This window comes from Dipodomys spectabilis, unplaced genomic scaffold (assembly GCF_019054845.1).
Source record: "Dipodomys spectabilis isolate Male_0828 unplaced genomic scaffold, ASM1905484v1 ptg000003l, whole genome shotgun sequence".
Lineage (NCBI taxonomy): Eukaryota > Metazoa > Chordata > Mammalia > Rodentia > Heteromyidae > Dipodomys > Dipodomys spectabilis.
This window is the reverse complement of record NW_024870680.1, coordinates 15,160,388-15,173,543: the sequence shown is the minus strand read 5'-3', so window position 1 is coordinate 15,173,543 and position 13,156 is coordinate 15,160,388. Positions and strand designations below refer to the sequence as shown.

Genomic DNA, 13,156 nt, shown 5'->3' with positions numbered 1-13,156 from the left:
ATCACACTTTTAACCTTCCCTAACAAGAATCCTTTTAAAGCCAATTTCTGGGGCCAATTATTTAGTTTTTCAAACACGTACAAGGAAAAAGAACTGTTGGCTATCCTGCTGGAGCCTGTAGCATCCATCCCTGCGTGTCCAGGGTTTGGGGCTGCCTGCTCATAGACCTTTCAATTTGTCTGAGATGGGGCTGCCATCTCTTCTTTCATAGCAGAAATGTGACCTGTTTCTAAAGCTGTTCTGAACTTGGAGAAATTATGGTTTTCATGATGGCAAGATTCCTAGGCAAGATCACAGAACTGATAGAGGAAAAAAAAGAATATTAAAACACTAACTAAATACCAGATTATGTAGCCGAACATCTACAGTGCTTATGAAAAAACACAGATTTTCTGGAAACCACCTTCAAAGTTTTGATTCAGTACTTCTGGGGTGGAACCCAAGAATGTGCACTTCTAACAACTTCCTACACCCAGAGGTTACACTTAGAAAACTAGGCTATAAAGTATAAATGAGTTGTCAGTCACAAAGATTTTGGATACTCACAATTAGGCCCCTCCAGATGCTCAAAAATTCACTCCATCTCTAACAAGAAGTTCACTATTTCAGGATGTTTGCCTCATTAAAGCCTTTTTGTTTTGCAAAAACAAAACACACACACACACAAACTGAAAGTCAACAGTGAGTGTTTTTTTCCCTACATATCAGGAACTTGGACAATGTCTATAGGCTTTCATAAGACAAAGCTCTCTCTCTCTCTCTCTCTCTCTCTCTCTCTCTCTCCCTCTCCCTCTCTCTCTCCTTGTCGGTCGTGGGGCTTGAACTCTAGGCCTGGGTGCTGTCCCTGAGCTCTTCAGCTCAAGGCTAGCACTCTACCACTTGAGTCACAGTGCCACTTATGGCTTTTTCTGTTTATGTGGTGCTGAGGAATCCAACCCAGGGCCTCATGCATGCCAGGCAAGCACTCTACTGCTGAGCCACCTTGCAGCCCCAAAGCTATCTCTTTAAAAAAGATACTGAGCAGCTGGGCTCTAGCGGCTAATGCCTATAATCCTAGCTACTCAGGAGGCTGAGATCTAAGGATCTTGATTTGAAGCCAGTCTGGGCAGGAAAGTTGGTGAAACCCTTATCTCCAATTAATCATCCAAAAACCGGAAGTGGTACTGTGGCTCAAAGTGGTAGAACCTTAAATAAAGTGTTCAGGGATAACACCAAGGCTCTGAGCTCAAGCCCCATGAATCTTCCCCACCTCCCCCCAAAAAAGATACTGAGCTTGGTATGGTGGCTCACACCTGTAACCCTAGCACTCAGGCAGGAGGACTGTAGGTACTGAGATATGTAAACCAGCCTGGGCTATGAATTCCTATCTCCAAAAAAAAAAAAAAATGCATGGAGGCTGGGAATAGAACTCAATGGCACAGCACATAGTATGAACAAGGCCCTACGTCCATCTCAAGGAAAGAAAGAGAGAAGGAGGTATGCTTTGCATTCTGAAGAGAATTTGCCTAGAAACCCCAAACAATAAAGGACAGGGCCTATGAAGTCTTCAATTTTCCAAAGTATATACATACACTGTCAACTGCTCTTAAGAAAAAAATCAGCTTTTTCTGTAGCATATCTGTGCTTACCACAGCATTGATCAAAAAGAGATGCATTCAAGAATGGAGAAGTATGTGAATAGAATATATAGTGAGGCATGGTCAGGTAGACACATAGACAATTCTGACTCTTTGTAGTTTCAAGCTATAAATGGGTTATTGTGATATTGATTCCTTAAACTAATTTTAGAGTCTAGGAGGAGGTGAAACATAGGAGCTCCTGGGAAGCTTTGTCTATTTGTTCAGAGTTCCTATAAATATCATCTTTCCTGGACTTTTCTGGAGCCTCAGCCTTTGCAAGAACCTATCCTTCAAGATTAGAACAGACTGGATTTATATCTTAATGCCAATTACCACTTTAGAGAAGAACTCAGAACAAAGAAGTCTATCCAAACTCAGAGGTCAATTCACCAAACTCTGAAAAGGCTTAATTTTAGTTCAGTCTTTTTTTGCCTGTCCTGGGGCTTGAACTCTGGGCCTGCAAGCTATCCCTGAGGTTCTTTGTGCTCAAGGCTAGTGCTCTACCTACTGAGCCATAGTGCCACTTACAGCTTTTTCTGAGTAGGTTATTGGAGATGAAAGTCTCACAAACTACCCAAGCTGTCTTCAAACTGCAATCCTCAGATCTCAGCCTCCTGAGCAGCTAGGATTACAGGCGTGAGCCACCGGGCACCCAGCTCTCATTCAGTCATTTACTCACTCAACCAATCTCTATTCAGTAAGAGTTTACTTTGTGTTAGGCACTGTGTCAAGCATAAAGCACACACTGATTTCCTGAAAAGAGCAACACATACTACATAAAGATACTTAAGGGCTGGGAAGGTAGCTCAGTGGTAGAGTGCTTGCCTTGCATGCATTAGGCCCTGGGTTCGATTCCTCAGCAGTACATAAGCAGAAAAAGCTGGAAGTGGCACAGTGGCTCAAGTGGTAGAGCAATAGCCTTGAGCTGAAGAGTTGAGAGACAGTGCCCAGGCCCAGAATTCAGGCCCCACAACTAGCAAAAAAAAAAAGATATTTAACTGTAAGGCAGTAAATAATATAGAGATAATACGCAGCTCAGTAGTTATGAGCATGGAGAATCCCAGTTTTGGGTTGAGTTGGCTTCACTATTTTCTGGTTCTATTACAGAGTCAAATCTCTTCAACTTTCTTGACTTGTATCTACAACTATTAAAACTTGGATAATAATTAAAATGGTAACACAGGTTCAAACTAGATACAGGAACCTCTATGGATATTCAACCACAGTTGAATATGCTGGAAGGTTCATAAAAGCACTAAATAAATATAGTGCATGTTCAACAATAATGGATGGCAAATACCGCTGGAGTGGAGTCCATGCCTGTAATTTCAGCATTGAGTGGCTGAAGCAGGAGGATCACAAGTTCAAGGCCATTCTGGGCCACATGGTTACTATAGCAAGACTATCTCAAAAGAAAGAAAGAATGGGGCTGGGAAGGTGGCTCAGTGGTAGAGTGCTTGCCTTGCATGCATGAGGCCCTGGGTTCAATTCCTCAGCACTACATAAGCAGAAAATAAAAAGCCAGAAGTGGCGCTGTGGCTCAAGTGGTAGAATGCTAGCCTTGAGTTGAAGAGCTAAGGGACAGTCCCAGGCCCAGAGTTCAGGCCCCATGACTGGACAGACAGACAGACAGACAGACAGACAGAGAAAGAGAGAGAGAAAGAGAGAGAGAGAAAGAGAGAAAGAGAGAGAGAAAGAAGGAATGACAGAAAAGAGAAAGAGGAAAAGAAAGAAGAGAAATATAACTATATAATGGCACCATAAGGCAAAATTCTTTCTCTTCTAGTGGCCCATACTAATAGCAACCATTGCTGTTAATAATGAACAGTTGTCCAGTGCAACTGATGGGTCCCTCTGTTGTATTTTTCCCGTTTCCCTCTGATTCTGTGCCCTCTTCCTAGCTTCAGCTGCACTGGACACTGATGAAAATGAACTAAGTAAACTCAAGGGCAGCGATGGGAGGGAGGGAATGAGAGGGAAAGAGGGAACAGCTTACACTAATCGAAAGGAAAGAAATGTGCGTATCAGCTCATAGAATTCACAAACTTTATAGACCATGATAATGACAATTTGCCTTGTGAAGGTTAAAATGTGTTTGTGACTTTAAGTATCACTATCCCTCAATACTGTGAAATTTATGTAATCACTTAATCTCAATAAAAAATAATGGATAGTTGTTAATAGCTTATTCGCTGAAGAATTAAATTTATTCTGCAGGTTTGGGACATAAGAGAAGGTCCTTGCTACCCAGATATCTCTCACACTCCTTGCCCATCCCAAGTGCTTCACTTCCTATCCAAAAGTCCTTATGGCTTCATGAGAAGAAGCAAGCCAATTCTGCCTCTGAATGCCAGGGAATTCTCTTGAAAATATGGAAAAAGAATAATGCCTCTAGTAAAGCTCCTAATCTCAACCACATCCTGGCCTCACCAGAGGAACTCAGCACCTATTTCCATGATCAGAACACTTGTGGCTGACGACTGGACTGATTCCACCATGGCTAGCTTTGTAATTTTAAAAATCTCTTATAAATAGCCCAGCTCCAGTAGCTCATGCTTGTAATTCTAGCTACTCAGGAGGCTAAGACCTAAGGACTGAAGTTCAAAGCCAGTTAAGGCAGGGAAGTCTATGAGATTTATCTCCAATTAATGACCCCCCCCCCAAAAAAAAAGCCAGAAGTAGAGCTGTGGCTTGAGTGGTAGAGCACTATCCTTCAGCAAAAAAGTTAAGGGGAGGCTGGGAATGTAGCTTAGTGGTAGAGTGCTCGCCTAGCATGCATGAAGCTCTGGATTGGATCCTCAGAACCACATAAACAGAAAAAGCCAGAAGTAGCGCTGTGGCTCAAGTGGTAGAGTGTTAGCCTTGAGCACAGAGTGGCTCAGGAACAGAGCTCAGGCCCCAAGTTCAAGCTCCAGGACCTGCCAAAAAAAAGTTAAGGAGCAGCACCCAGGCCCTGAGTTCAAACCCCTTTTGACTTTAAGTATAAGCTCTCCCCACATTAAAGAATGAAAGTCATTTTAATGAGAATCTATGTAACACAACAATAAGCTCTTCAAGACCCTTGTTAATATCCCACTGATTGGAGCTGTAATCCAGGGCCACAAAATTTGTATTACCATTATCTAACAACAATAAATACCAGAAAATTAAATTAAATTGAATGAGCATAATGAGTGGTCTAGTGGTAGCTATACCTATACCTGACCACCCACAGAAGGGTTTTTGTGAGAAGGCTTTCATGTTTTCCTATCACTTTTGCCCAAGAGCCAAGAACTCTGTGGAAAGAAACCCTGGGATGACAGAAGCTTCGGTCAGTGTAGAAGAGGGCTGAGTAAGGGTGCTGAACTTACTTCACCACACTTATTTCTGAATCCTTTACTAATAACAAGGATTTCAAGAAGGGGCCCAAAAACTTGCTTTTAAAAAGAGGTAAAAGAAACAGGTTAATGGGAAGAGTCATAATGAAAGAAACTTAAAAATTTAAAGATCACTGGCTAGAATTTTAGAACTTGAAGAAAAATTTTTTAATAATTTATAAGCCCCATACCCTGGATAGAAAATAAAAACAAGGGGCTGGGAAGGTGGCTCAGTGGTAGGGCGCTTGCCTTGCATGCATGAGGCCCTGGGTTCGATTCCCCAGCACCACATAAGAAAAAAGAAAAAAGCCAGAAGTGGCGCTGTGGTTCAAGTGGTAGAGCGCTAGCCTTGAGCTGAAGAGCTGAAGGACAGCGCCCAGGCCCAGAGTTCAGGCCCCATGACTGGACCAAAAAAAATAAAGAAAATGAAAACAAGAGAAGTGACTTGACCAGTATCTCACAGCCATTACACAGAATCAGCCTTGGAACATAGAACTCCCTATGCTTCAAGATCTAGTTCCATGCTTGTCTAACACCTTTCCATTTCCCTTTCTTTTCCCTTCCCTTACCTTGCCCTTTCTTTTTTCTTTCTTTTTCTTTTCATTTTTTTGTTGTTGTTTTTTGAGAGGGAGGACACTAAGGATTAAATGCAGTATCTCACACAGACTAGACACTCACTCTACTACTTGAGCCATGCCTCCAGCCCAGGTGTCTTTCCTGATACCAGTCTCTGACTCCTACACTTCCATTGCTTCCATGGCAAACTGCACAACTATTTGTTATATTAGGCCTTTAGAATATAGCGAAATATCTCTCTGAGATAGCATTTGTCTCTATGTAATATAATCGTCTCTTTATATACCTGTGTCTTTCCATTTCTTACAAATCTATGTTAGTTAACAAGGAGACTTTATGGAGAGACCATTATGTACACACAAAAGGCACACAGTCACCGTGTATGTTGTGTCTTAAAAAATAGATAATTATACAATTTCATGAAAAGAATATATAACAAAATTAGAAGGTTAGAATTCATCCAGTCTAGTCTAGTCCATTTAGGTCCCTCATGTTACAAAAGATCTCATGAAACAAATCCTCACCTGGAACAAATTAGGCATGAGAAGGTTTCTACTGGAAGGAAAGGGAATACTTATTTGGCTCCCTTGTTCCATTCATTCATTCATTCATTTATTTTGCCAGTCCTGGGGCTTGAACTCAGGAGGCCCTAGTCACTGTCCCTGAGCTTCTTTTGCTCAAGGCTAGCACTCTACCACTTGAGCCACAGCGCCACTTCTGGCTTTTTCTGTTTTTGTGGTACTGAGGAACTGAATCTAGAGCTTTATGCATACTAGGCAATCAATCCGCCGCTAAGCCACATTCCTAGCCCTTATTTTTATTTTTTCTGGTCCTGGGGCTTATACTCTGGGCCTAGGCACTGTCCCTGAGCTTCTTTTGCTCAAGGCTAGTGATCTACCACTTGAGGCACAGCACCACTTCTGGCTTTTTGGGGTAGTTTATTGGAGATAAGAGTCTCATGGTCTTTCCTGCTCAGGCTGACTTTAAACTATAACCCTCAGATCTCAGTAACTAGGGTTACAGGAATGGGCCACCAGCACCCAGCTCCTTGTTCTTTTAATACCTAAGACATCTTAAGGAGAAAAAAAAATCTCATTTTCTGAATGAGGAAAAAAATTAAGGAACTTCTAAATTCTAGGGCTTCCTTTCATTTGGCATGGGACAGAGAAAGAGTAAGGAAACCCTCTATGAGCTTGAAAAGGCTATTTAACCTCCTCTTTCAGTCTTTACATTTATAATACTCAGCACTATCTATTTTCTGTTATGAGGACTGAGTAAGATAAAATAGATAAAGATTCTAGCTCCTATTTGGTACACTGTACTTGGTGCCCAATAAATACTTAGTATAAAATTACAGTGGTGAGAACATGGTGTTCCTCACAGCAAGCCTGCTGCCATTAAAGAATGGCCTTCCAAGAAAAGATGTGACCACTAGCATCCTGGAGGATGGCAAGCAGGTTTGAAACATCTCAAAGCAGGCTTTACATGAAATCTCCCAAGACATCTCAGCATGGTAATGAGTGATTATTTTTCTCCCAGTAGGGAAAAGATATGTGACAAATTAAGTAAGACAATATCATAGAAATATGAATCAGAATAGAGTAATAGAGTAATTATGTCAAACCCTAACAAAATGAAGCCAAGAGACCATGAAGAAAGAGACTTTATGGACACATGCCTGTAATAGGTCTTATCACAAGAAATATACCTGCACATATGCCTCCTGTAGGATTTATCATAAAACATTGTTCAAGACTACAACATTCCAGATAAGCCACTTGGCACAAGGATACTTGCCTAGCAAGTATTTCCACCAATGAGCTCATGCCATCTCCTGATCAAGCCACTGTAATACCAATGGGCTTGGTTTTAAAATAATTTATATGGGCTTCTTTTATCTTAGAACTATCCCCTTTGCTCCTCACCACTTGATATACCCATGATCCACTGGAGCATGTGTATCCTGCATTCCTGCATTACAATTCTTGTACATTTCCAAATAAACTCTTTGCTTGGAGCATTGTCTCTCTATATTTTTATTTCAGGTTGACATCTCAGAACCTGTCTTCTGCCCACAACACATACCAGAACTCTAGAAGATGTTAGGACACTGAAAACAATAGAACTTTTTAAGAAAAGGTGAGAAAAAGAAAAGAACAATATCCTAATCTGGCCGGGCGCCAGTGGCTCACATTCCTGTAATCCTAGCTACTCAGGAGGCCGAGATCTGAGGATCACAGTTCAAAGCCAGCCTGGGCAGGAAAGTCCGTGAGACTCTTGTCTCCAATAAACCACTCAAAAACCAGAAGTGGCACTGTGGTTCAAGTGGGAGGGCGCTTGCTTTGAGCTGAAGAGTGCAGGGTCAGCACCCAAGCCTAGAGTTCAAGCCTCATGACCGACAAAAAAGAAAAAAAAAATCCTAATCTGTCAAGAGCCCACTGTAAAGGTAAATGTAGACGAAGAGCATTCAGATGTTTGTTGTACTTATCTGTCTCAGACAATTTAAGCCGCTATAAGAAAGTATTATATGCTAGGTGGTTTAAATAATTCATGTATCTAGAGGCTGGGGGTCCTTGATTACATGTTAGCATGGCACCATTAATGAGGATTTTTCCTGGCTTGCAGATATTACATAAAGTTCTGCTGTCTCTTCCTCTTTTTTAAACAAGAGCACAATCTGATCACGAAGGTCCTCATAATCTCATCTAAACCTACATAGATAGGCCCATCTTCACTTGCTATCCTACTGGGAATCAGTACCTATGATTCAGTCTAACTCTAGCTATACTTAAGCATTTTACCATCTTTGGTGCATTCATTCTCTAAATTCACTTTTTTAAAGATGTACAAGAAGCTAGTAATAACAATGCTACAAGACTGTTGCAAGTATAAAAATACACTTAGTTTATAAAACACTGAGTTCAAGGCATTAGCAAAAGAACATTTTGTAAAGGGGGAAAACATTGTCAACTAACTAGAAGATAGCAGTTCATTGGAAAGCACTGTATCATCAAATTATTTCATATGTCTGAGAGAATTTCAAATCAGAAGTGTTTCCCTCCATTTCTTTTGATCTCAAACCCATTATTACTGAAATAGTACACCATAATGGGCCCAACCGCCTCCATTTTTGCCCCAAACTCCTGGCCAACAGCAGACTTCTAGGGTCTCAAAGAGAAGGCTCCCTAGACCTAGAAACTGAAAACCACCTCTTCTTTAGCTTATTCATGGTTGCAGTGAAAGGAGTGAATAATTTTAAGACAAACCAGATAACTATATCCCCACACACACACATATGAAAAACACTTTGAAATAAAATCTGAGTTCAAATTTTTCTTCCTCCCTTAGCTATACGGACTAGCTAAATCTCACAACATGAATTAACCTATCATAGTTTCTTCACGTGTAAAGAAGATCTTGAGGTTTATGATTAATAATATATATCATATATATACATAATATATGTATATATAATATATGCCGTCCCTAGCATATGCTTGCCAAGTGGCAATTAGTACTTTTTTAACATAGCCAATACTTACTGTATCAACAGTAAGTATTTACTCTAGTGTACTATATATGGCATTTGTTTATAAATTATCTTTACTTGGATCTTCTATTTCAGCAATATGGAGAAACGATAATCTATGTAATACCTAGAAAAGATAGATATGGTACAGCAAATATCTTACTATTATAATAGCATCTTAGGGCTGGGTACTGGTGGCTCACACCTGTAATCTTAGTTACTCAGAATTCTAAGGTTTGAGGATCGTGGTTCAAACCCAGCCTGGGCAGGAAACTCTATGAGACTCTTATCTTCAGAGAACTAGAAGTAGAGCTGTTGCTCAAAGTGGTGGAATGCTACCCTTGAGCAAAATAGCTCAGGGACAGTGCCTAGACCTGGAGTTCAAACACCACAACCGACCCCCCACCAAAAAAATCTTAGACAAAGTTGAGATTTTTAGGGAAGAAATCCCCAAGGGATCAAAAATGACGAGGAAAACATTAAGAAGTCTAAATAGTGAGTTGATGTCAGGCTGCTCTGAGAAAATTTATGGGTCCTGGTAATCAAAAGGACTGCTTTTTATAGCCATCAGGGAAAGGAGATAAGATGATGGGCGCTGGAGAGAAAAGTTCTCTGAGTTAGAAGGATGTGGGATAGTGTCCTGAGTGTCCTGGTTACTGGAATTAATCCTATTAAAATATATAAAATAAGTTTCAACTGAGTACTGGTGACTCACACCTGTGCTATTCAGGAGGCTGAGATCTGAGGACTGCAGTTCAAAGCCAGCTCAGGCAGGAAAGTCCATGAGACCCCTTTTCTTCAATAAATCACTCAGAAAAAGCCAGAAGTGTGGCGTGCCTCAGGTAGTAGAGCACCAACCTTGAGCAAAAGCTCAGGAACAGCACTCAGACCCTGAGTTCAAGCCCCAGGACCAGCAAAAAAAAAAAGTTCCAAATAGAAAATATTTACTCTTGGGGAGGAGGATTAAGGGGAGGGAAAGTGGGAGAAAATGAAGGAAGGGGTAACAAGTTTGAGAGGAAATGTACTTATTACCTTACTTATGTAACTGTAACCCCTCTGTATATCCCCTTGGCAATAAAAAATAAAATAAGAAAACAAATATTTATTCTAAGATTAATAAAGCTGTTGTGATAAATACAAACATGAAATTCAAAGTTAAGGATAAAAGTAACACATCAAACTCAATTCATAATATATTTCAGGATGTTATTTTAGTTGTACAGTGAATCCTGATTTTAAAACGTAAGAAGTTGGGGCTGAAGTGTAGCTTTGTGGTAAAGTGCTTGCCTAGAATACATAAGGTCTTGGGTTCAATTCCCCATACTACACACACACAAACAAAAAGCCATGAGCAGCTGCAAATAACACTGTTTTCAAAAATTAACATGTATTCTTTTTTTTTTTTTTTTTTTTTTGGGTCCGGTCGTGGGGCCTGAACTCTGGGCCTGGGCACTGTCTCTCAGCTCTTCAGCTCAAGGCTAGCGCTCTACCACTTGAGCCACAGCGCCACTTCCGGCTTTTTTTCTTTTTGCTTATGTGGTGCTGAGGAATCGCACCCAGGGCCTCGAGCATGCAAGGCAAGTGCTCTACCACTGAGCTACCTTCCCAGCCCTTAACATGTATTCTTAGAAGCTTAAGTCAGTGATCACCAAACATGCTTGCATGCTTTATACAAATAGTTCATCATATTTTAAAATATATATATATATATATATATATATATATGTCCCTGAGCTTCTTCTGCTCAAGGCTAGCACTCTACCCCTTGAGCCACAGCACCACTCCGAGCCTTTTCTGTTTATGTGGTACTGAGGAATGGAACCCAGGGCTTCATGCATGCTAGGCTAGCACTATTACACTAAGCCACACTCCCAACCAATAAAATCAGATATTTTTTTGAAGACTTTCTGAAACACTCTCCTAAGTTTGTAAATGATTCTTCTCTATACCTCCAATGTAGCTAGAATTACAGATATGTACTATCACATCTGGCTTGTTTGTTGACAAGGGGTCTTGCTAACAGTTTCCAAATCACAATCCTCCCAATTTCCACCACTAGTGTAGCTGGGTTTACAGACATGTTATCACCATGTCCTATCAGACCATACCTTCTTAATTCCATGTATTTGTTTATACTGTTACTGCCATCCTGACATTAATATTCTTGAAAATGTGTTATAATAAGCAAAATGCCATGCTGGACAACCTACATTTTCTCATTCACTTCATCTGTCAGATGTCCTACCTGCCTTTGTTTGTAAATAATAACCATTATTAAACTCCTTATGTTCAGTGCCCTGTACTGGGGCTCAGTACTTGGTGTTTTCATGTCTAAAATGGGGGTAGTGATATTACTAAATTTCCTAGGGAAAAAGAAACTTTTGTTATGTGTGTATGCATATGTGTGTGTGGTGGGGTACTGGGGTTTGAACTCAGAGCCTTGTGCTCTTGCTTAGCCTTTTTCCTCAAGGCTGGCACTCTACTACTTAAGCCACACCTCCAATTCTGGCTTTTTGGTGGTTAACTGGAGATTAAAGTCTCATGGATTTGTCTTCCCAGGCTGTCTTTGAACCACTATCCTCAGATCTCAGACTTTTCAGTAGCTACAATTACAGGTATATGAGCCATTAGTGATGGTCTGAAAAAGGAACTTTGTTTGATAGGATGGGCAAGTAAAGAGAAAAGCTCTGTGACAGTCACCAGAGAGTCTTCATAGAGGAAGTATTTGTTAGTTAGGGGAAACCCTGGAACACTGCTGGTAATGCCAGCCAGTTCTTCCACTGGGCTAACTCAGGCATGCTGAGCTAGCCATCTGAGGAGATGAAAAGGCCTACCAAGGTCATATATGTCTGTCCTTTTGATAGTGTGACAAAGCCAGGTGTCAGTGGCTCATGCCTCCTGATAATCCTAGCTACTCAGAAGACTGAGTAGCAGACAAATCCAAGAGACTCTGGGGGGCATTTAACCCACACAAAGCTAGAAGTAGAGGCGTGGCTTAAGTGGTAGAATACCAGTCTTGAGAGGAAAAGGTAAGGGAGAACACAAGGTCCTGAGTTCACACCCCAGTATCCGTACAAAAAAAAAAAAAAAGTTTAAAAAAATCTGTATTAATTAGAATGTTTTTATCTCTAAATGGTATTTTCTAACAAAAAGTAACGAGCCATAGGTGTTTTATACCTCACTTAGCAGACTAGCTCTTGGACTGACTCAGTGGCTCAACTTGTCATCCAGTGTCCCTGCTGAACTAGGTGCTGGTAGCTTACACCTGTAATTCTAGCTACTCAGGAGGCTGAGATTCAAGGATCATGGTTCGAAGCCAGCCTGGGCAGAAAAGTTCCCATGAGACTCTTATCTCCAATTAACACCCCCCCACACACACATATATACATATATACAATCGGAAGTGGTGCTGTGGGCTCAAGTTGTAAGTGGTAGAGCACTAGCCTTGAGCACAAAGAGGCTCAGTGACAGTATCCAAGTCCTAAGTTCAAACCCCAAAGCCAACACGACCCCCCCCCCCCCCCCGCAAAAAAAATGGTGCTAGGAATGTGTTTTCAGATAAAAGTGAAAAAAGTTATGTAGAAGTACACAGCCCAGTCCAGGCCCATGACAGGAGTATAGTAAGCAACCATCACCTCCCTCTTGTTCTACTTGTTGACAATCAATTATCTTTACATCCAGATGTCACTTCTATCATCCCTGAACTTCAGACATATCCTCTCCACGTTCTCAAGTTCTACCAGTACATCAAAAGTGATTCAGCAAGATATCTGGTAATGTCCTTAACCACCATTTCTTAAAATGAGACTCATTCTCTTATCACTCACCTGTGTAGGCCATGTTCTTAGGGTTGCCATAAGGAGCCCCAGGCTGCACGGGGCTGTAAACAGGGTTCATTCTGGAAGACTGAGGATCCTACAGAGAAGACAAAGAAAACAACATTAATTATTAATTGCTCATACTCCTTGACATCTTTAAATTATTCAGTTTATCTACTCGAGAGACAAGAGACAGGAATACTGTGGCAAAAGTTAGTGAGTCTCTATTTTAACAAACAAGACAGGAATGGTGGTACA

General features: G+C 40.9%; 1 protein-coding gene across 4 annotated transcripts in view; it reads right to left on the bottom strand.

The window, feature by feature from the left end:
• Fam168a (family with sequence similarity 168 member A) overlaps positions 1-13,156 on the bottom strand; it is a 170,154-nt gene that overhangs the window by 56,922 nt on the left and 100,076 nt on the right. For all 4 annotated transcript variants that reach the window (XM_042687563.1, XM_042687535.1, XM_042687543.1 and 1 more), the window contains exon 2: positions 12,908-12,995. In XM_042687563.1, coding sequence (XP_042543497.1) covers positions 12,908-12,977 — 70 coding nt within the window. In that variant the 5' untranslated portion in view covers positions 12,978-12,995. The remainder of the gene's footprint in view (positions 1-12,907; positions 12,996-13,156) is intronic.